This window comes from Pezoporus occidentalis, unplaced genomic scaffold (assembly GCF_034315485.1).
Source record: "Pezoporus occidentalis ecotype Australia unplaced genomic scaffold, CSIRO_AGI_Poc_V1 ctg158, whole genome shotgun sequence".
NCBI classification, from domain to species: domain Eukaryota; kingdom Metazoa; phylum Chordata; class Aves; order Psittaciformes; family Psittacidae; genus Pezoporus; species Pezoporus occidentalis.
Genome location: NW_026913404.1, coordinates 143,561 through 169,085, shown reverse-complemented (window position 1 = coordinate 169,085; position 25,525 = coordinate 143,561). Strand labels below are relative to the sequence as shown.

At 38.0% G+C, this 25,525-nt stretch overlaps 1 protein-coding gene across 8 annotated transcripts in view; it reads right to left on the bottom strand.

Annotated features, from left to right (window-relative positions):
- CLEC16A (C-type lectin domain containing 16A) overlaps window positions 1-25,525 on the bottom strand; it is a 149,052-nt gene that overhangs the window by 64,926 nt on the left and 58,601 nt on the right. For 2 of the 8 annotated variants that reach the window (XM_062611829.1, XM_062611835.1), the window contains 2 exons: window positions 19,576-19,722; window positions 7,743-9,161 (listed from right to left, as the gene is read on the bottom strand). In XM_062611829.1, coding sequence (XP_062467813.1) covers window positions 8,821-9,161; window positions 19,576-19,722 — 488 coding nt within the window. In that variant the 3' untranslated portion in view covers window positions 7,743-8,820. Of the gene's footprint in view, window positions 1-2,251; window positions 4,982-6,968; window positions 9,162-10,228; window positions 10,268-10,792; window positions 13,828-19,575; window positions 19,723-25,525 lie in introns of those variants that run through there. The other 6 variants (XM_062611837.1, XM_062611828.1, XM_062611833.1 and 3 more) reach the window with 6 other exon arrangements.

Here is a 25,525-nt window from a genome sequence, read left to right as displayed (position 1 = left end):
ACTGTTAACAACGGTACTAAAATAAATCTCCTCTCCAAATTTTCTAACTATTGTTTAAGTAAGTCTTCTGGAAAGAGGCTAGAATAAATTATCATTCTTTGCTCCTATGCCAATCACATTAACTCCTGCAACTTAGTTAGCTCAGACAATTGGGTCACTGCAACTGTTCATAGTACTAAATCTACACAAGTTTTAAGTGTGCCTTGTAGTTTTTGACATTTTTCTAAGCTTCTCAGTAACCTAAATCTGCTTCAAATAAATTATCCAAAACGAGGACAAATTTACAGAAAGATGTCTTGAACTAATAAAGTCAAAATTTATTTCTGCAATAAAACAACAGCTTGTTTTCCCATCCTGTGTCACAATGTTTATTGCAAACTGAAGCTGAGAAAAATGATGTGTAACCAGGAAACACAACCCGAGTATTAATCTGTCCTTATCGGTCATCCAAACAGGGCAAAAAATAACTAAACTGTGGCTTATGTGAAATATAAACCTTTATTTGGGGGCAAGACAGTGAGGATGGAATGTAGAATGAGTCTCTGAGGACAGGCAAAAGCTTTCAACATAATTCCTAAGATCTCATAACCTAAGGCTGAATAATAAGCTAAAAATCTCACCTCTTAAGATCCATTTTAGAGAACTGGCATCCAAAAGTAGTAACAATTTTAGGACCTAGACATATTTGCAGATAAGCTTTGAGAGAACCCTTGAACTAAAACCAGGCACACAACTGAACACCATCCAACCACACTGAGTTACTCCCCATCAGCTCAGCTGCCATAACTGTGGGTGAACACTTGCCCGAGACCTTTCTTCCAGTTCTGCCAGTGAAGATTTGGAACTCCAGGTGTTGCAACTCTCACCACCTGTCCTTATTTACAAGATAAAATATAGCAGCTTAAAATTCAATGGAATTTTCAGGGAATACACTTACATAAAACAGTGAGCTTCCATTCCCAGTTGTACTATCACATATTCAAAAAGAACACCAGCTCCGACGTGGCAGCATAAACATGCACTTAGGGATGCAGTTTCTTCCCCCCTGCCAAGAAGCTGCATCCATGCAATCTCAGTGAACTCTTGCCTCCATATAGAAACAAACCAAACGGTTTAGGTGTCAAGGAATAAAGACATTAATCTCCAAATGCTGCATCTTTACCACAGTTATTTTGATGAAGACATATATATTGATACAGTTTCACTTTGTTACCTACCTATGCTGAATGAATCATCTTAATGATAAAGACATGGATTTATACATTAAAGGACTGCTCAAGTGGCTGCCCTTACATGTTCACAAGGACTAAGAGTGCACTAATACAGCATTCCATTTCTGCCAATTTCGTTTCAGTCAGAACGAGAAGAGCGCTTGAGGCTGCGCTTTAATTCCATCTCTGACCATTAGTAACACAGGGCAAGATGCTGAACCTGACTCTATGTCCAAGTCTAAAAAAAAAGAACAAGCAACAGTGACAAAAGTCTGCAAAAGTTCTAATGCACCAGCAGGACAGAGGAACCACAGTTTCAAACAGAAAGGAACTTCCTGGCCACAAATGATAAAATTGTTATGCTTAAATCAGTATTACTGGCATGATGTGGACAGACCAACTGCAGGAGCAGATTTAAGCTCCTTTTCTCCAGTTCACCATGTTTGAATGCTTCCATCTTATAGTCAATCACAGTATTGTCTCTTACCTATGATACCTAGCTTGCTTATTTCACAGTACAATGTGATTTAATCTCTTCCTAAGAAAGCTTCTGGAGCAATGCCTAGTTTGAGAAATAACATTTCACAAGGAATGTACATTGACTGCAATTAATTCCTATAGACAGAGAGACTAATTAACAAGAATCCAACTAATAACTTGGTTGGATTCAATCCATACACTGAACTGGCAACATGCACCAGGAGGAGGAGGCAGAGGGTGCAAGGATATATTTGGGGAAGAAATCACACATGACAGGCCCTTTCAAAGTGGCTCACAGACATTTTAAATGTTGCCCAGACACTCTTAACCCTTGGTCTCATCTAGTTTCCATCACCTCTACAGGCTTCTTTTCTCATGCTATGTCTTTCCTGCACACACAATGCAAAGATGCCTTGGCTGTTTCAGTTTTCAGCTTAAAGATTAAAATTACATTCACAGATGTGCATCACTCTTAACAAAAGCAAGCTTCTGCACATTTGCACTGTTATTGAATGTCCTTGTGCATCAAATCCAGCAACAGAACATGAAAGGGAAGGAAGTTTTCTTAGTAACACCATTTTTATTGCCAAGTTCCGTTTACAAAGAAAGGTCTATTTTTCATTCTTGCCCAGGTTTTCAATAGCCACAACACATGATTAATGCCAGCAAATACAGACTCAGCTATAGAAATCTGTCAGAAACATACACCAGTATTTTCTAATTTTGCTCCCTTCTCAGACATTTATTTACATTTTTCTTTAAATTAACATAAGATATTGTCACATTTGCTCTAAATGTCTAACATAACTTACATTAAATAATTAATACTTATTGCCTGTAGAAAGACATTTCAGATTTCCATTCACCCTGTGTTTGGGCTTTTTTCAATGTCAATGTAAGTGCCTGTTCAGGACTTTTTCTTTTTTTTTTCAAATGAAGTACATTTTGGACACAACTTCACTAAAATACATCCCATAGGAAGACAGTCCTTCATGCTCATCAAATGCTTTATGTAGTGTTTAAGTCCCAGGTGCATTCATTCTTCTAGAAAAATACATTTCCTCCTCTTTGCACTTGAAACAATCAAACTTACAAACCAGCTCAAAATGAAGTAAAAAGTTTGAACAAAATTATCCATACACCTATTCACAAGTGGAGATGCTTCAAGTTATCCCCTAAAATGCTTCTAGCAGGTCCCCTAGAGCTGTAACAAGGTATTATTCAGTGCTATCACTGGGCAAAACAAAGCTCTGAGAAATTCTAAGACTCTCTAAACCTGGCACCCGTGAATCTATTCTCAATCCTTTTCAAAATGATCTTCATGTTCATTGTACATATTTCTGCCACACTTAGTTCTTAAACACACCCGAACACAAAATCTCAGACCTTCTCATCTGCTCATACATACTTTGGTTATAAGACAGTACTTATTGTGTCTTAAACTCACTTTAGTATGAGTACCCATAACCAGAAAGTAATGGGGAACAAGATGAAAAAAACAGCCCTCACGTATCTTAAGACTGCAATCTAATAGAATCCTGGGAATGCTATATACTAGTCTGCACCTTATTGAACTCTAACTTCTGTTATCAACAAGTATACTTAGTCATTACCTGCTTCTTAAGCCCTTTTTAGTAAATGCACTCCACACATTTATGCTAACAATGACTCAAGTTTTGCCTTTTCATATTAAGAATGAATTCAAGTTAGCAAAACAATAAACCAGATACTGCACATTTATTACACAAGCAAAACGCAGTTTTACAGTAATAATACATTAACAAACAAAATACATATTTTATAACAATTCGCAAAAGAAATCAAATCTGAGCAATGCACAAGTCTAAAAATTTGGGAGATCAAAATAGGGAAAATTCTGTACAAATGTAATATAAAAATACATTTCCATATGAAAGAACCTTCTGTTTAACAGTCCAGAACTGCATCTCCCATGTCTTCATTGCTGCTCAGAAAGTCCTGAGCAGCAGGAAAAAACTCAAGCACTTTCCCCCCACCCATCCCTAAAAACATTCCACCCCCACAAGCCCTGCTTGGATCACTATCTGCTTTTCAGAAGCCAACAGGAGACAGTAAGAAAGAGTTATTATTCGGAGACAGTAAGAATTATTGTATTTCTTTCTAATGCATGCTGCAAATGTTGGGAAAGGTCAGAGCAATAGAGCAGGCAAGCACAGGAGAAACGCTCCAAAGACTTCTAGGAAACAGAAGAGCAATGCCCAGGTTAGTGACAGCCTACGGTAAGCCAGTGATGGTTAAACAGTGACATACCAAAAACTTGTTTCAAGAAGAGTAACAGACCGAAAGAAGATCTTCAACTTACATTTAGATGCCTAACATTAGGTTGCCTAAAAATAAGAAGACTCATCAAGGAGACTCATTATCTTTGAGGCACAATGTCTAGATTTCACTGATACTAATGGCCCTGCGTGTTGTTCCTTTGACTCAATTGACTAACAGTTTCCTATATAGCAGCTGCTTGTCAATGCTCTTTTAAAAGCAACTCCCCTTTTAACTTTAGCTGGTTAGTGAAGACAACATCAGAATGTTTAGCCTTGTGTTTTGGGGTTTTTTTAAGAGTACTACGTGCAGGTCACTGAAACTATGCATTAGGCTATTCTGTAGTCATTACCTATACTGCATGCAGCAAAAGGAGTGACTGATTACACCAGAGCACTGGCAGCCCATGGTATTAAAGTGTTTACTTTCACAAAGTGGCTTTGTACTTATACATACAGTTTGCCTTGCTTGTCTGATAGCTTACCTATGTCTTCAAGCATACTGCTTGAAGTTTAATTTACTACTAGCAAAATGACACTCAACTGCAGGAAAAATACTGAATTCTTAGATTGTTTAAAGTAATCATCCCAGGCCACGTGCAGGAAGTGTGGAAATTATAGTTACTGCTTAATAAGGAAAAAAACCTCACCAGTAATTTCAGTCTTAAAGTTGCTGGTTTTGCTACAAACAAACTATTTTAACCACCAGTTTCAAATTCTACACACAAAAATACTTCAAACCTACAAAAAAGCCCCATTATTTCCCCCTATATTCTATCTCTGTTAGACAAAAGGGTCATATGAATTGCTGGACATTCACTTAAACTCTGAATAGTGATCTAGCTTTGAGTCTTAAATTCTGGATATGGAAGAAGAGTTTTTAAATGTCACACACTTGTTCTTTAGCAACAATACTGGATAAGGATAAATTAATTCTGGAAGATATTCCCAAATTTTCCTTACCAAGCGACCTCAAGGAAAATTCCAACTGTGCTGTGAAGCAAAGAACACTGAGGAGCTTCTTTAACAGGTGTCACTTTGTATTTACTTATTTATTTAACTCAGCTTAATTTAAGGAAGTCAGAATTTTAGTTTATCATCAATTAGCAGTGGGGAATACAAAAGACTTCAGTCCTTATATATAATTCATTATTTCACACAAAAAATACAGCTTCCAGTATTAATAAATGTGAGCACAGTTCTAATTAATTTGGTTTAATCCACACAGCTTGTAAAATGGAACACAGGAAGCTTAAACTTTGGTTTCTTCCTACATCAAAGAACTTCTGCAAAACAATTTTTACACACAGGTTTCACACTGCAAGCATTACTTCCATGGTGAAACGGACATCAGAAATGGGCACTAATGTTCCTTCCCTCCCCTTCTTTACCAAATTACCAAGCATATGCTGCCATTACACCTTCACAGGTGAAAAGCGTGAGTCTTGTTCATTGTCATTAACACTTCATGACAGAAAAGCCAAGGAACCAGCAAGAGGCAGTGAGACCTAACAGTGAAGGCAACACACAGTTCTCTTAAACAAGTGATATTTTGGTAAAATTTGGTAAAATTTGATAAAATGAGCCACAGAGACCATAAAAAATGTTTAGTGTGCCTTAGCTTCTCTTCTCAAAAGGAAGAGAAAAATACAGTTGCTTTATGTTAAGAGAATATGGCTGAAGACAGGCATAGCCTCTACAAACAAACACTGAGAATTTAGCATCTCCAAAATTTTGGCATTTTTCTCTGGAGCACTGCTATATTTATTTTAGAGTGATTCTACCTCCCTCTGCAGTATTACACCAAAATAGTGAGCCTTTTGAAGAGCCAGTTGTTTAACTGCTACTCCCATTTGCAACTTGGTATTTGGATTTGGTTAAAAAGAGGGATGTTACACTGACTGACATCAACTTTTGTTTAGAAAAAAATTACATTTGCGGCTGATGTGCTCATGCTTTCTTGGTTGAGTTTCCTTTTTACAGTGAAAGGGGGATAAGGAAACAGCCCTGGAGTTTATCTGATAAGGATGAGACACATGCGATACTCTTCAAGGAACTGCAGACGAATAACACCGTACTTGCAGAGATAACAGACTGGTGATGACAGATTACTTCAGCATCTCCAGAGCTTCTACATTCTGAAGTCTCTTAATGCAGCACGAAGCACAGTCATATCATATGCCTTAATATAAAAAGCAAATAACAGGGGGAAAAAAACAAAAATCAGTTGCTTCTGTGGCATAACCAGAGGTATAGTCTGTACCAGTTGTGTTTATAAAACAACAGTGGTAGAACTGGTGCAATCAGAGCTTTTCTAGTGTAACTTCATCTTTGCAGGGAGCTTTTGGAAAGAACTCCTAAAAGAGATCCTACGTTACCACCCATTGACCAGCAAGGCTCTGCCAGCAATGGACTAGACAGTATTTCTATTTTCCTAAAACTAGTATCTATCTCAGTCATTTCCTGTGAAGCTCTCGGTAGATAACTGGTCATGGGTTTTAAAAGTCACTCAAAGGCAATGAAAAGCACAAAGTCAGCTTTCTCTTCCTTCATCTCATTTCACATGCAGTACAGCTCACAGGTAAGATTATACACACCATTATAAAGACTCCTCGTGCATGGTCCTAATCTTGCTAGAACTCAATTTGAAATTAGATAAAGAAAGATCAAGGTTTTCCTTCTATTCTATTCAAGGGAACTCAGCCTGCACAGTGGCATTTTGTGTAATCTAGGTCATGAGTTAAGGTTAACAACTAACATAAAATGCTTTCAAATGAAGTAAGGCATTTTTTTATAATGATCTTCAAAATATTACTGAGGCTACAGTGTAATGCTGCAACATACTAGAAAGAAGTCTAGACTGTAATCAGTTCAGCTAACAAAAATTTATGTGGTCCTTGTGCCCAAATTACTACCCATGTCTAAGCTTGTTCAGGTACATGCACATTAGCTGCAACAGTGACTGCAGGTTTAAACTCACTCTAAGCATATGATGAAAAATAAAAGTAGGCTCTTACTCCAGCATTTCCAAATTCTCATCCCATATCCATAGCAGTGCTGAGGACACCCAATTCTCAGAATTCATTTAGAATTTGGGTCACTCTGGAATGGCTGGAATATTGGTTAAACCAATTTGAGACAAAGTAGAAGTCACAGAAAACTAGAAATCAGCAGAATTGCATGCAAAAATTAGTAAGTGAAGAAAAAAATCCTGCTGGTGTTCAACAGAAGACACCTTGTATACACGTTTTACAAGGATTAAGTGAAGGAAGAGACTGAAGAAGTGACAAAAGTTACACTTGTGGATTAGTCAGCCAATCTCATACATAAATATAACTTTTAGAATCCCATCAAGTATTCCATGTGACAGCCCAGGAAGTGGTAAAGTAAGAGACTGTGAAGTAGGTTAAAACTTTCCAGATTCACCTACTTGATATGAAATCAATGTTAGTAGAGACAGAATGAGGAAACAGATTGCACTGATGACTGAAATCATAATACCAAGTAAACAGTAGCCTTCAATCTTTGGCAGCTAGAAAGCACTCAATGTTAGGAGCAGAGTAATAGTGAAAGTCTGCCCATTTTACTAATTTTAATTAACACACATGGAAATTGATGAGAAATCTCAAATTCCATTAATGTTAAATTATGTATCAAATCAGCAAAGAACATTCCAAATAGTCCAAAACATTAATCAACACTTTTTCACTACTGTTAACTTGGTAGCAGGATCTAGGCAGCAAAGTAAGGCAAGCATAAACTCAGAGTTATTTTTATGTAGCAATGTTGTTTAACTACGATACTATCCCAGACAGGAAAAGAACTACACAATACCTTTCAAGTTTCAGACCTGGAAAGGAATTATCAGTTTGATGTGATGACCTCCTTCCTACATGAAAACGAAAAATTTAAAAAACCTCTTTAAACTGCTTCTATCTAGAAGTTGTCCTTTAATAGAAAGGATATCATGACTCCTCAGAAGTGTAGCAATTTGACTGTCAGAAGCAAAGAAACAAGTTATAGCAATCTCATAAGATATTTCACATTTCTCTGTAGTTGATTAACCAAAGACTGAAGTAGTCTCAAAACTCCCTTCTGTTAATTTGTATAAGCATTTGTCATTAAATTTTAGGCTTTTACCTTAAAAAAAAAATCATTTTATATATATCTTGCTTTGGATCAAAGCTGGAAATAAATATTATACATGGAAAACTAGTATAAAGACTGGAGTCCTAACATCCTAACAAAGACAATACTGAAAGTGGCCAATCCTGCTGGTATCGTGCAGGCCTCCACAAAATGAATGATCAGGATTTTGAGATACAAACAACAAAACAGCCCAAGCTGAAAAACACACCATGTCTCAAATGGAAATGTTATGTCTGTACTACAATATATAATTTTTTTCTGGTCAGTGGTATATCTCCAGTTTCAGAGAAGTAATGATACAATATCCCGAAGCCAGTTATCCAAAAATGTCTTAATTTTGCTATAATACTGTAGACTTTTTACAATTAACTTAGTTCCTGCAGCTGGAACTCTACACTAGAAAGAAAGTAAGTGCTCTGAAATACTTTCATGTTCTTGTATAACACAAATGAGTAGGAAATAACTAGTCCAGATTTAAAAGTTGGGCTTTTTTGTCTCCTGTTTAAATATGCTGAGTATCTGATGTTTACTCTAAAAGTTGCCCACATTCTCTTTCATGATGGGCCTCTTCTGGTGGACCAGACTGCCTCTGAGGCTTCAAGAAGTACCTGCACTCCCAAAGGAAAAACAACAAAGAATTTGGTTGCATTTGCTCACTGTTTATCACAGTCTGCAGGTTGGCTTTAGTCAGAACATTCTTCCTCCACCTCTTTTACCTTGCATACTTCAGCTTCAGATTGCAAAGAGGACTGAGGAATGCAGCTGAATGTTCGAATGCTCTGTGGATCAACTGGTGGCACCAGTGTGAGTGACTCTACACTAAGTGCATCCGTATTGTCATCTGTTATTAATGATATTGTGGGCTGCTGTGCAGGAATCAGGCTAGGAGAAAGGTTTGCTGTTTCTATGTCACTGTTCTTTACAGCATTCTTGCTAGACTTTGAGACAGCTGAAAGAGTTTCATCAGTCAACATCGTCTGACCAGAAATGGTCATCTGAGGCTGCTCTGGAGCTGAAGCATCATCTAATAAAAGAAAACACCAAGAAAAAAAATAAAAAAATCAGCATTCAACTTACTATGTATATTAAGGATAACAGTATGCTATTATTTACAAATATTTCAGAATAATTGGGTGGGAAATGCAGTTCTGTGAAGCACTATGCTTAGCATTAACTTTTTAGTAATTAGAAATGAAACAAAATATTATGAGGGCACAACATAAAATGGCAGCAGGAATGTGTTCAAATTAGGAACCAGAAAATTTTACACATTTAATATTAGAATATGCAGCAATATCAGAAATATTCCTAGAGGGAGGAAATTGAGGGGAAGAATAAAAAAGCCTCTCCAGTATTTAGTACAGACTAAAATGGATGCCCCATACGAGGAACCAGGAAGCTCTTTAGAAATTAAAAAGCCAAACCCCTATATAACTAGTTTTCCCAAGAAGTGGCTTGTTTCTTACAAAAAATTGGAATCTGGAAAAAAACACATTTAAGTGGCACCTTAACCACAGAAAGCAGAACTATGGAAAAACAGGAAGGAGAATGATGTGCTTACTGTAACTGAAAGATGCTGCAAAACAGGCCTGTTATTATACAGGCTTATGTTATATGACTTTTTTTTTTTTTTGGTGCTCCTAAGCGTGGAGCATACAGCCCAGATGAAATGGGGAATAAGCATTTCTTACCACTGAAAAATGGGACACTACTGCACCTTCCGACACAATGACACCCACCCTCCCCAACTTCAAAAGACCATTAACAACTATTTGTACTGCCCTTTTCCCCCCTTAAAATCCTAGCTAACTCTCAAGTAATTGGCTCAGATGGATAGTGAATGGAGGGGATAAGGCAATGCAGGCTTATCTGTATGCCCAGAAAAGTCAGGGATTTTTTTTTTTTTTTTTTTCAGACTAGAGTAATAGATGCCATTAAAGTTAAGGTATCCAGCTTCAAGACAGATCATTTTTAAAACTCTTGTAAGAAACAGCATGTGTTCAAGTGTACAGGTATCTGCAGAAAAGTCTACAAGGCAATGTAGTGAATACAGAAAATAAAAATTAGGTTCTATTTTTAATATTCAGTGACCTTAAAAATATTTCCATTTCAATTTGATTCCAAATAATCCTGTAAAAGAACAGAAAGCATGAACATAAGGCAGAAACAAAACCAAACAAACAAACAAAGAAGAACAAAGCTGAAAATGGAATGGATAACAGCAAGGTTTCAGTGGGCAATGGTAAGATTACTGGGGTTTTAACCTTTCTGGTAAGATAACCCCAAACAATGATGTATTCTCACTTAAGAAAACCACTCAGTTTTACTTGTTGAATCAGTCCAGAATTTACAGATTGTAAAAAAAGTCTCCTTTTAAATAAAGGAGACATCACTGGTTATTTCTGAAAAACAAGGAGAGATTCAAAGTGACTCTGCGGATTCTTCGTTTTAGTTGTCGTGAAGCTTAAGTGAGAATGTAGCGATAACACAGGAAGTGATGCAAGACTTGCATGGAAAATTAACTGCTAAAACCATGAAGTCTCATTTTTCTGAATTCCAAGATAAATACTAACATTTAAGTATGCACAGAACAGTGTGCCTCTTTGCAGCGATTTTCATTTCTGAAATTATAAAATCTTAAAAGAATATAAAATGTTCTTTTCCAAATTTTTTAAAAATCTTTATTCTAGTATGAATATGCACCAAAATTCAGGATTCAGAAATCTGAGACATTCTGGTAAATTAGCAATCAAATGCATTCTGCTCAGGAATGTTATATACAGCACGTTTCTACTGCAGTCCTACTATTTCACTTCTGACTCTGCAGTTCATTTCCTAATTTCCCCCCTCCCCCCCAAATATTAATACATTTTCTCAATACTTTCATTTACTGAAATTGACAGATGTACATACTCTTTTGTTAGGCTGTACTGTTCCCAAATCCTTTCACACAGGATATCAATTAATGCTAAAGTGACTCCTTTCTTATTGCCACAAAGAAAAAAAGCATTTGAAAAAAGTCCCCATTAAATAAAAAGATAAAAATAAAAATAATTAAAAAAAAAGTCTCTGGAGTCAACAAGTCCAAATTTTCTATCCAAAAAGGCGGAAATAACATTCAGAAAAAAGATGAAAATATCAAAAAATCTAAACATACTCTTGTTCCGTAATTTAGCTGCAGCATTTATACATAATGCAAAATTGGAACTCTTCTATGTTTCCCTCCTGCTTTTACTTACTATCAGTAGAAATTAAGTGTCTTCTACTCTCACTGCTTCTTTAGTCACTGTCCAAGCTTCATTTCTCTTTCTCTGTTACTGTATTTAAGGGTAGCAGTGACAGACTTCTGTGACCCAACATGGCATTACTGCCAAAATAACAAAGTATTTGCAAGTTGCCCCTAGTTCCTGCAGGGGAAGAAAGCAAATACCACTACAAAAAGGGGCAGGGGAGGGAGAGAGGATTTCTAACATTGTCTAGAATAGGTCAACAGCTTTCACTACTATTTCGCAATATACTGTCCCTTCTGATTAATGCTTAACTAGAAATCCTATTCTTCAGTCACAGCTATAAACTACGGCTGTGAGAACTGTACTTCAGCCTTTGCAACCAAGGCCCTTATTTGAGGCTCATACTTAGCTTGAAACTGCACCTATATGCTTCTGCCAGGTCATGATCATCTCTCATATCTTTTGGATACAAGGATGGGGATAAACAACCCTAGTCTACAGATGAAAGAAACTACACAGAAAATAGAATGCAGAGATCCTACATGTTAGGATGAAAATCTCCAATCTAAAATAAGACCACTCTCTTGATGTAAAAAGTTTTCACATGTAACATCTCCCAGTTAATTTAATACATGGCTTCAGGAAAGTAATTAATAATGAGAAAATTTTTGAGGCTCAAAATTTCAAAGCCTTTTGAAGTCATACTCAATTCTGAGAAGGATCCAAGTAGATAAATTTACACTTTGTGAGATCTGAATTCTTAGTCTTTGAAACTGGCATAAACAATTGGCAAAAAGATGTACCGTAGTTGAAACAAAAATTCAAGAAGGGATTATTAAAAGAATGTCTATCAAAACCAGATAGGTATTAAGCTCTTGATTCAAAAGAGTTTCAAGGCATCCAGATACTATACATGAGTATATAAAGTCTCTAAACATATATCATATGTTTAGGATAATTCTGGAATTTCTGCTTATATTGCACATAAAAATACTAACTGGCTTTCAAAAAAAACCAAACTCCTAACACTGGGTTCCAGCCTGACTTTTGGACAAAAAGAGGTAAAATAATTGTAATTTTTACCTGAATAAAATCTCCACTTACTAAAATATGTTCTACTTTTTAAATACCCCAAATTACCACCTAATATGGGAGAACAGCACTTCTATTCACCTCTCCCCAACCCCCATCTATTTAAGCAAAAGTGTTCTGGGAAAAAATAAAAAGCTAGATCTGCAACAAAACCAGGGAAAGTGAAATCAGTTTCTTAAAACAGTTGTGATATGAACATTTAGTTCTAACAAACAACCCCCACCCATCCACAAATTTAAATATCAAACAAGGCTTGAAAAACAGGGTGTCGTTTAGCAAGTTTTTGGGTATTATTAGCTCTCTCTGGTTGCAGTGGCTTCAGCAACCTTATATGGTTTTCAGCACTTCTGTAATGCTACCAATATTACCATTACAGCAAAAAAAAAAAAAAATCCAACCAAAACTCACTCAACTTCTGTTGTATTAACTTATATTAAGGACGATCATTAGTGAAAGAAGACAGAAAAGAACAGGAAAAGGAAAGAATGGATATAATCAACAGAGACATGCCCTAAGCTGTACAGCAACATACTGTGAAAGGATAACAAAAACATAAACAACTGGACATTAGGTGAAAAGATAAAAAGTAAATCTAATAAAGATGAAAAAGGATGTTTATATAATATTAACAGAAGAAATATTTTCATGCCATGATAGGAAAAAAAATTAAATTGGACACAAGTTAAAACGGGTTATACAAATAAGAAGGTAGCCTCAAGTGTATTTCTGTGGTTATTGCATCTGCTTCCCCTCCGCACCTCCTCAGGCAATTAAACAGTCCATAAACCCATCTGCCTGAGTTTGATGATCATAGAAATATTAAGCTTGTGCCACCACAGTCCAAGGACAGTCTTATGCTGAATGCTTGTCCATTTTACCCAAGCTATAGATTTCTTGTTTCTAGCCAAATACCTGCATTACTGTCCATTCAGGAGCCTGTGACTTACTACATTCCACTACAGCCATGGCTGCCCCTGTGCAAATGAAGACATAGCTGCTTTGAAGCTGGAGAATTTCCATCTTTGTCAAGAGAACCAAGAAACATGGGAGAAACTGCAGATAATGCTTTAAGAAACAACTAATTACTGTTTTACAATCCCTGCCCCCCCCCCCCAACCCAGTAGAGACTAAGATTTATGATGCTTTCTTCACTTTCCCCCCTCACCATCATTGGTGTCAGCATGGAAACCAAACATGTTCTATCAACTGTCAATGGCCTTTTGAAAGCTTATGGAGGAACCTGCCTGAATTGATATTGCGTGAGTTTCTGTTGCAGCTGCTGCTTGAAGACCTAAACCCAGTGTCCACCGTGACTGTCAGCCTCCGACAGACTAAACACCCGCCGACGTCCTTTCCTGCCAGACCTTACTAGAGGAAAACACAGCGATATATCATATGAAGGCTTTAACAATGAAACAAGGAAGTGAAACTGGAATGAATACAAAGGATAAATGTTAGAGTAGCAACAAGAATAAGTGACAAGGACACATCCATAACTGCTGGTATCTTGAATACAATTTGACACCACACCAAGAGTCTTATAAGTTTGGGAAATACTTCTGAAGCTGGAATTCTTAATTCTTTAGGAATAAGCGAGTTTACCTTAATTTAATTTTTTGCTTACCTATCTGGAAATGTTCATAAAAGGATGTTTGGGCTGTGTTTCGCAACACCGGCAGTATTTACATCAAGGAAGGACTGGCAGGCACTTATTTGCATTACAATCTACTCACATGCTTTAGAAATCTTTAGAGCAGCTGTTTATTACCAATTCTGGTGACAGAGAATTATTCTGATATCCACTGGCCACAAATTATAAAAGATGCACTACCATGCATGTGGCAATACTACCATTCAGCCCTAATACTCTATGATACGAAACTGAAGTATTAGATTTGGTTTATGTTAGTGTTTTTAAAGATAGCAGCAGTTCAGATGATGATGCTTGGTGCATAGTAAGTTTCTAGAAAAGGAACTTTCTAGAAACAAAAAGTATTTCCTCACCTAGTTAGAAAATCACTAACATCATAGAACAGAGGAGATCAAAACACGTTTACATTACTGATTATAAAGTGAAGAGACAGGGGTGGTTTCAGTAAGATGGCAAGCATTGTTCTTACAGGCTCTCCATGCTTGATTAATCCTCCTCTCCTTGCAACGTATAAATTTTAATTTACTGACTGGAATTGAATATATCCTCTACAACAAGGGACAGCTCTCTGTATTTATTTTAGACCTTTTACCATCAATACCTGCCAGTAGTGTGAAATACAGTGTAAGTAGCGTAGAAGATCAGTGCCTTCTGAAGTCCTCAATATCCACTGCTTCCATGCAAACATTTTCTTAAGTATTGAAGCCAATTGAATTTTAAAGTTTATGACAACATCAAAAGTGATAAAATACAGTGTAGATGACATTACACATACATAATTCTGGAAGACTGCTCACTTACAGTAAGAGAGCTTCTTTATCTTAATCCTTGGCATATATATAAATAAGCACTTTAAAGAAGAGCATGGCTCCAGCCAGTGTAGCCAAGAAGAGCCTGTATTCCAAGCTCAGAAGCTTGATGATTAAAATCTGCCTAGCAAGAGAACATCTTTACCTTATGCATCACAACACTTCAAATGGACATGTTAAATTAAAAAACCAAATATGTAAATACAAAGAAACAAAAACCCAAGCTAATAGCAGCATTTGGAGAATCTGATACTGCCTTTTCTGTCTTGCTAGGGCTTCTGCTATCTCTAAGGGACGACTTCTGCTTTCTCAGTATTAAGGAATGGAGATCTTGTAAAGGACTCAGCTTAATTCCCAAATACTGCAAACAGGGGAGCTGCTAGGCTTTAAATTATCTGTGCCAGGAAGTATTGTGACAATTAGCAGGTAGGATAGCTGATAAACTCAGGAATCATAACAGCTTTTTTTTACCCATGACAATGTTGTTAATGCCACAACTGTTCTCTTACAATGACTGAAACATGCACAGCAGTCATGTAATTTTATGTAAACTCAGTTAAACTCCCTCCTCACATTAAAATACTGTGTGACTGATGCAGGCAGGAGTGATAGCAAGCAAAGGATTTCTACAGAACACAAAATAATTTCTGTGAAACATTTTTGAAACCTTTTTTGATGTTGAACTATTAATATATACTCTATCTTAGAACACTTTTCTCTCAACTAACCATTATGCAATTTTTCTGTATTTTGTTCTCATTTATCAGCTTTAAATAAAAGTCAGTGGGTATGTTCCAAATCTTATTTCCTGAACAACTTTGTGAAGATTACAAGTACCATCTCAGATGTATCAATCTCCAAACTTTTTAAATCTGTCAGCAGACAGTAGCTTAGGACACTAAACACAAGCGTACAGGAGAAACAGCTGTTGTAGTTTAGGATGTTGCTCTGAAGGAAGGTAGCTGAGGGAGTTTCCTGGAAGTGCACATACACCTCTCTCCTTTACCTTGTCTGGCATTCTTGACTGAAGTTTCTGAGTAATCTAGCAGGTTCTTCATGGTGAACAACCTGAGCAGTTGCCAGAACAAACATGGGAGCATGGAAGGAAGGAGGGATAGAGAGCACATATGTGTGCTCACGTGAGTGTGTTTAAAATGGAATGGGAAATAAGAAGGGAGATTCAAATGCAACATTCAAGTGCTACCTTGGAGCATAAAACACATCTAGGTAACTGCTGTTAACCAGCTACCTGTTAGTTTCTCTTTGAAGGAGCCACCTCACATCATGCAAGCCTCCTCTTCTGCTTCACAGCAAAGTAAGGAAGTTTATTTTCAATTGTCCTCAACAGGTTAAGGGAAAACCACATTGTTTTCCATTCAAGTGGGTGAATACCAAACAACTGTTTCCCCAAATCAGTGAGTGGTCGGTAAAACCTGATACAACACAGACAGTGGTCAAGCCACTATTTTTTCTTTCAGCAGTGTACTTCTGTCCACACAAAAGCCTATGGATCAGCAGTCTGGACATACCAAACAGATAATCTCTTTCTTGGTTATGCTCCTGGCAACAGTTCCCAGTATAGACCACAATTACATATAAACACTGTAAATATTACAAACTTGCAGTGAAGTGGTCAAATCAGTTCATGCAGAAGCACTGCTCCCAGGAACTGACAAAAGAATTAATCTGACACTGAAGATCAGCAAAAAGTGTCAACAAAGCTTCCTGGGTTGGAGAAAATCCTCCCTCCACCCCGCAAAGACCCAGCTGCAGGGATCTCAACACCTTCTCTAGTCCATACTAAGGACCTTGAGACACAGTTAACCAACCACTCAGCTGTAACTACTTAAAACATTACTTGTCCATCACTGGCTGCAGTTACATTAGTAATTTGGTACTAAGCAACAGAGTAACTTTGAAGAATTATGTACACTTACTGCTTTAGTTTGATTTTGGGAACAGTTTCTGTGCATTCACAAGGAAACCAAACTATAAGATATGTTGCAACTGTGCACCAAATACACTTCAAATCTGAACAGCAACATACATCTGACCTAATAACTAGTCCTTCAGACAATCACATACATGGCAATGATGCAGGGTCCTAAAGGGTAGAGTAAATATGGTCCACAACAAAATTTGTAAACTACAGGCAGATCAGGTACATGCACCTCAGTACCAACTGTCCATCATTCAGTTGCACCGAATTACCTGCTCATGCACATACAGTCACTGTCTTCCTCTTTGTTACTGCTCTCCAAGTAGTTAGCAGTAAAAAAAACAGGAGCTGAGCTCAGAAGTCATCCCTGCAGCAGCCTAATGTAAGCTGCTGACCTGGGACTTAAGTAGCTGATGCGCATTTTCACATTCATTTCCATGGACTTTGCTCATAGTGGTAGGGGACAGAATTGTATTTTCCAACTACATTTGCTAAATCATCTACATCACTGCACCTAGGTCCTGTGCAAAACACCAAAACTCACCTAAAGACTGTTTTCCTGCCTGTCGTGGCATTTTGAACATACTTTATGATTAAGCCACAGATCATACTAAATGTGGACAGTTCATGCAACCTAACTGGTAATGCGCAGACTGAAACCAGGCATTTAAAAAACCCAACCTTCCTCTCTTTTTTGGTTGGTGGGGTTTTTTTTTGTTTGGGTTTTTTTGGGGGTTTTGTTTTTTTCTGTGTGTATGTGTTTTGGTTTTTTTTGTGTGTGTTTTTTTAGGTTTTTGGGGGGCTAGGGAGAGAATTTACTTGTTTGGTTTTTTTTCTGAAAACAATAAGCAGCCTCCTGCCAGCAAGCTTTTTAAATTCCAGGAAACAAACAGAACTTTATGTTATACAGATGCCAACATATTGTGTAAGTGGATTTTAACTATAGTCTCTGGTTATAAGGCACTATGTTTTTCTGCTAGATAAGCAATTATGTGCTCTGGATGTACTCAGTTTGAAACATGGCGTATGGCCTTGCTGCATATTTCTTTGAACTAATATGTTGCTTCTGGCAACAAAAATAACTTACATTTTTAATTTTCATTTCCTTTACCCCAGTTTTCTGTCATCACTGCTGCCAAGAACTTGCAGCTGCATTTCGCTTCCTCATCATAGAGGATGCAAATAACCATGGCCATCATAAATTAGACTTTTTACACAGCAAAGGAGAAAGATGCCATCAAACAAATGATTTGTTGTGGTGCAAACCTATACTGAGACTTTTGACAAAAAGTACCACTTCTCTGGGTAAACACATATTATCTAGGCCATCAAGAGACTGGGTAACAGCAGTCACCTACCAACAGAGAAAATAAAATTAGGTCCTTCCAAATTTTTGAATAGACTGCACATAGAAAAATATTCCAAATTGTGTTCTTGAATTACACATGTTGCAGGAATATTTTGACTATATGTCTCTTACAGCAATAGATTTGTTTTAATCTAGATTCTGAGTGCTAGAATGCTTTGCATATCATTCATAAACTTCCTAAGTAAGCTTTCTTACCCTTTCCAGCAACATTTTTTGCAGGGATGGTCACTTTGAAAATAAAATGTACATTGATCTCCTGATGCTGTTCAATGAAATCCACAATATGCTAAATGCCCAACAAAGATTGCACAATTCCCTGTAGAACTGCAATAAAGCTTACATCTACATGAGCTTTCCAATAAAGGCAAAATGTATGTCTTAGAAGGGGGAACCAGAGCAACAATTCCAAGGAGTGATTAACATTGGAAGTGACTGTTAAACGAGGGGTCTGTTTTAAAAGGTCTTGAGAATCAAGCTACCTCTATTGCCTTATAACTAAAGAGAGGTAGAGTAGGCCTGTTCCAGCATGAAAGCACTTTGGTATGTATCCTTCAGGAGTTACTTCTTGTTTAGTCTCCAGCTTGAGGCTTTACCTCACACGTAATTGGCACTTAGAACAACCACCATTACAAACTCTCTATAAATGCTACACAAAAAAACGGAGGAATGAAGGCATTCTAACGCAACAAGAAGTCCCAGTATAAACATACTCACTAAATATACTGAGCACACAAACACATGGTAGTAGCTACATTAATGAAAGTTACACTGTCAGTATACTTAATATGGCAGCTGCTTCTGCACCAGTGAAACAGCCTCTTCAAATGTGGTGGCTCCAACCAGAAGAGTGTTATTGCAAAAGCTTTACATTAGCATCCTAAATAACTGTTCTCAAGTATTTCATGTTTGAGCCATTGTTACAAATCAACATGAGTATCAGATAAACATAGAAGCAAATGTCACCCAGTTCAAAAAAGATGCTTCATGGGGAATTCATTCAACCTAGCCACTGTGGTGAAAGTCTAACAGTATACATTACAAATTCATGCAAAGCAATACTTCAGTTTAAAAACAACCTTTTAAGTTGTATGTGCTAGGAGACAAGTCAGACAAGCAGGACATTATTTCACCAGTACTTAAAATCACTGCTGAAAGATGCCAAGTATTTATTAGTGCTCCAGAAGGCTCCACAATTTACAATAACTGGTTTAGTTGAATGATCACATGATCTGAAACCATAAAGCCCTACAGTTTTTAATCTAGTAATACACTAACTTAATTTTACAGTATCCTATAGATTTATCCTATATCCCTTAATGTGTCTAAGCTGAAAATCACGATTTAATACCTGATGGGCTCTGTGCAGCAGAAGGGGTGGACGTTGAACTTGCAGCCAATGAATCACAGCGCCCTGTACTCCCACTGCCACTGGAAGGTGATGGTGATGAGAGTGGTGATGGATTGTGCTGATTTATACACTGGGCTACAGCAAAACCTGCAAAATAGGACAATGAAGTTTATGAGTTAATAATTAGCTTGAAAAAGCTAACCCACATGAACAAACTGAGAAAGGGGAAGTGCAAATATTGCATCAGAGTGGTGCTAAATTGACTTCTTATCGGCAGCCCCCTGAATTATTGAAAGTAGCCACAATATGCACTGTGAAACACCTAACAATGTACTACTCATTGCCTTCAACTGCATAGTAAACACTGAAGAGGAAAACATCTGACAATCAGGTATGAAAGCAAATGCACCATTGCACATTTCTTTATTCTTTTATATGGGAAATCTCCCATGGCGCTGGATTCATTCAGAGGATATCCTATATGGGGAATTTGCTGGTGTCATGCAGCAGGCAGACAGTCAAAACCTGGCAAGAAGGGTCAAGGACAGCAAAAAGAGCTTTTTCAAGTACATGGCAGACAAAACTAACACCAGAGGCAATGTAGGCCCACTGATGAACGGGATGGGTGCCCTGGTGACAGAAGATGCAGAGATGGCAGAGTTACTGAATGCCTTCTTTGCCTCTGTCTACTCTGCTGCAGGCAGTCCTGAAGAGCCCTATACCCCTGAGACCTTAGATGAAGTCAGGTCGACGGAGCGACTTGCCTTAGTCGATGAGGAATGGGTTAGAGATCAGTTGAGCAATCTGGACGTCCATAAATCCATGGGTCCAGATGGGATGCACCCGCGGGTGCTGAGGGAACTAGCGGAAGTCATTGCTAGACCACTCGTCATCATCTTTACCAAGTCCTGGGAAACGGGAGAGGTGCCTGAGGACTGGAGGAAGGCAAATGTCACTCCAGTCTTCAAAAAGGGCAAGAAGGAGGACCCGGGTAACTATAGACCGGTCAGCCTCACCTCCATCCCTGGGAAAGTGATGGAACACCTTGTCCTTGGTGCCATCTTAAAGCATATCAAGGATAAGAGGGTTATGAGGGGCAGTCAACATGGCTTCACCAGGGGGAAATCATGTTTGACCAATCTCTTAGCCTTTTATGAGGAAATAACACGGTGGATGGATGATGGCAGAGCGGTGGATGTGGTCTACCTTGACTTCAGCAAAGCCTTTGACACAGTCTCCCACAGCATCCTCACGGCTAAATTGAGGAAGTGTGGACTGGATGACCAGGTAGTGAGGTGGACTGTGAACTGGCTGAAGGAGAGAAGCCAGAGAGTTGTAGTCTATGGGGCTGAGTCTAGTTGGAGGCCTGTAACTAGTGGAGTGCCTCAAGGGTCAGTACTGGGACCGGTATTATTTAATATATTCATCAATGATTTAGATGAGGGAATTGAGTGTACTATCAGCAAGTTTGCTGATGACACTAAGCTGGGAGGAGTGGCTGACACGCCAGAAGGCTGTGCTGCCATCCAGCGAGACCTGGACAGGCTGGAGAGTTGGGCAGGGAATAACGGGATGAAATATAACAAGGGAAAGTGTAGAGTCCTGCATCTGGGCAGGAACAACCCCAGGTTCCAGTATAGGTTGGGGAACGACCTGCTAGAGAGCAGTGTAGGGGAGAGGGACCTGGGGGTCCTAGTGGACGACAGGATGACCATGAGCCAACACTGTGCCCTTGTGGCTAAGAAGGCCAATGGCATCCTGGGATGTATTAGAAGGGCGGTGGTTAGTAGGTCAAGAGAGGTCCTCCTTCCCCTCTACTCTGCCCTGGTGAGACCCCATCTGGAATATTGTGTCCAGTTCTGGGCCCCTCAGTTCAAGAAGGACAGGGAGCTGCTGGAGAGAGTCCAGCGCAGGGCAACCAAGATGATTAAGGGAGTGGAGCATCTCCCTTATGAGGAAAGACTGAGGGAGCTGGGTCTTTATAGTTTAGAGAAGAGGAGACTGAGGGGTGACCTTATAAGTGTCTATAAATATATAAAGGGGGAGTGTCACGAGGATGGAGCCAGGCTCTACTCAGTGGCAAACAATGATAGGACAAGGGGTAATGGGTGCAAACTGGAACACAAGAGGTTCCACTTAAACTTGAGAAGGAACTTCTTCTCAGTGAGGGTGACGGAACACTGGAACAGGCTGCCCAGGGAGGTTGTGGAGTCTCCTTCCCTGGAGACATTCAAAGCCCGCCTGGACACATTCCTGTGTAACGTTATCTAGGTGTTCCTGCTCTGGCAGGGGGATTGGACTAGATGATCTTTTGAGGTCCCTTCCAATCTCCAGCATACTGTGTGATACTGTGATATGGGAAATCTCCCATGGCGCTGGATTCATTCAGAGGATATCCTATATGGGGAATTTGCTGGTGTCATGCAGCAGGCAGACAGTCAAAACAATTTAAATGGACTCATTACAAGAAGCATATGAAAGCCTTAACACACAGACATGACATGTCAGGAAAATGCTGTTAGCAGCAACACACACTGATAGGTTCTGTTGCGCAGAAAAAAAAACAGAATGGATGAAAAAAGGAAGAAACAAAAGCTAACAAACATCAGACCAGTTAACAACCTGACCTAATCTGCAGTCTCACTTCTTACCTTCTACTTCCCATCCTTATACACAAGAACTAGACTCAAAACCACTTGCAGAAACACAATGCCATCTGAATAGCTGTAGTACTTGCATCAGTTTTAGATGGGCAAATGCCACTTTTATCAAGCTTTTCTCTTATTTGAAGTTACAATTCATTATGTCCAAAATGAACACCACTTGAAAGCATTAAATAACCACCACTGCAAGAGACACCTATTTTATTTAAAAATAAAACAGTTTGTGAAGCAGCTAATTACTTCGTGTTAATAAACCCATGTATTTTATTTCAGAAACCCAACTGATTGATCTTCTACAACCATTTAGATAAGTTAAACTGAGGTCACATACAGTGACGCCTGATAGTCTGCAAAAATTTAACCACAAACTAAACTACCTCAAATATGAAAGACTTCTATAGCTCTCAGGGCCACTGATACATATAGTTTTTAATACAGCAAACATGCATTAGGCTTCTCATACATACTTCATATTTTGAAATACCAGTTAGGATGGGAAACAAGGAATAATCAATGGACTTGTGACCATAGAAGTGAGGCAAAGATATCTCTTAAAGTGAATGAAAGGTGGTTTGGAACAGTTACTAAAGCCACTGGTATAGGAGTTTTTACATCAATCTATTTTGTTTCCCTTATAGTCCTGGAAAAAGCTGTACCCATCCAAAGCACTCTATATCCACAAATGGTTTGCACTTCCAAGGGAGGATAAACCTTCCAACCTCATCAAAATGGTAGAAGAAATAAACAAGGGTTAATCTGTCTATCCTGTGAAATGCTGCTCGGATTCAGGAGGATTGTCTGCCTAAAGACTTTGCAGAACAGTGCTCACAGACTCATGTTCTTACATCGAAACATTTGCTTCCACATAACTGTAAATAGTAGCCCTGCTTATTTAACTCAGTTTCAATGTTATCTTTCATTTCTTCCACACAAGCAAGTAATATTACAAGTAGTAATATTACATAAAGCAAATTAGTTGTAGCTTGTATAGTCTTAGTGTTGTCAAACTACCTGAAACAGGCACTTCTGCTTGAATACTTCTCCACAGAAGTAATTAGTTCTACATCATTCAGACCATGACAGGAAAATTACCATGTATCTTATAAAATTCTGATGACTAGGCAATACAAACACATATAAAAAGGCAGCAGAGTTAGGTCTTTAAAAGTAGCTGCCATAACTAAATAGCTAACTAAATATAAAAATCAATGGTTCAAAGAATATTAATTAAAAAAAACAACAAAATGAGGTGACAAACTGACTTAGCAGTTGTCTTCCATTATTCTTGCACAGAACAAATGATTAAAAAAATACTTTATGTATATTTATGGGCTGTAAAAGCAACTGTATCCTAGAATTATGGAGAATGGGATACTTGAACTACTTCACACTGGAAGTAACTCAGTAGTACTTAACTAAACTATTCCAATCTGACCTTCCTCCAGTAGGTGTGCTTGATGATGAACATGAAAGGATTGGTAAGAGTCCCACAGTGCAGTTCCAAAATAACTTGTAAGACATTCAAACGTGCTGAGCAATCTAACCTCATAAAATCAGTAACAAGAGTAGATGCTCATCAGCTGAGAATGCCAAGCTCCTCATTAGTACTTTGATCAAAAGCATCTGTTTTCTTACTGTTGATGAAGGCCGCAATAAATTACAAAAGCCTGACTATTTCAAGAATACATACACAGTATTAGTTAAAAACCCCACAAATTAAGATCTACGAATTTATACCAGCCTGTGGTGAACTGCTAAAGAAAGGCACACCATTTTTTTTAAGTGTGTAATATGCTTTTAGAATTAAAAATATTTGACAACACTAAAATAAACTTTCTTCACATAAATTTGAACAATCTCAAGCACTGTTTAAACAATTCTTGGGCTTTGTTTAAAGCCTTCCTATTCCCAAGAAGGGATGAAAAAGTTACATAGAATTCTTGCCTACGTTTTCTTTTTCATTTAAAGGGCTACATAGCTATAGAAGATGACTTTTTCCTTTGGATTTTAAAATTAGGATGGCCATACTGTGCTTGCAGACTGACACTAACAAGAAGTAGCTTTCCAACTCTTCCCCCAAAAATTTTCCCATCATCATCATCTAGTAAGGTATTAAAAATGAAGAAAAAACTAAGAGAGATCTATTGATTCATTTTGCTTTCAAAAATAAATTTTCTCAGCAGGGAAGTGACCTCACTTGTTAAAATATGCAGATGTAGATTTTGCAGGAAATCAACAAGATTACCCTTCAGACATACCAGGTTTCTGCGCGTGTGTATGTGTGTGTGTGTATATATATATATATATATATGTATGTATGTATGTATGTATGTATGTATCTGTAACAGCTTTGATGTGAACCTAGTATTTGAGTTTGCTTGGAGAGGAAGTGATGATTTCTCTCAATATAAGACCTATGTTCACAGGACATCTACCAAATCCGCTTGTTTCTTTGAAAATGGTGTAATTCTTTATAAAGAGAGCTTCAAGAGCACCATTTACATAGCTAACAAGATGATGAGCAGCCCAGCCAGCAAAACGATTCCTAAAATGCTCTAACATCCTGGCAAAGTCCATTAACCTAAACCAGATCCTGAACTATATTCATGGTAATGACTTCAAGGTGATAAAATCCATCAAGATAAGGATTTTTCCTTCTGCTCTCCTCTGATCAGAACTGCCCAGTCTCTCAAGCCAGTCATCTGGGATGGTTACATCATCTCACTGCATTTGCTTAACCCATACTTTTTGTAAGGAGTATTAGCATGTTCTGAATTGGGATGTTCTTAAGTATGGTCCATTATATTCTTGCCACCTTCACTCACCTTGCACAAAATCTGGTTTTAAGCTATAACAACTTCCACTCTCTTCTTCCAAGGTATCAAGAAGCACTTTCAAACCAGATTTTAACTTTGGACCACGAAACAACAAAGCAAAGTGAAACACAGGTTGACTACAGTAAGATAACTACATGCTCTCTAGTGATATATGTGGAGCTTTACGTATGCACTACAACAGAGACTGAGGCAGACCAGGCTGAACTAAAAGTTCTTGAAAACTCTACATTCAATGAGAAGACGAATTAGCAAACTGATTCAACAGTTGTACTAAAATTCTCCACAGAGTGAAATTTGCAGGAGGGGTGAAAACGTTTATATCACTGTCAGTTTCTTAAAACCTACCCTGGATGTACAGCCGACATGGTCCTACTAAGGAAAGTGATTCATCTTCTAAAAATATTGCCAAAACAATGGCTCTCCCTTAAATCGGCAAAACCCACCATCATC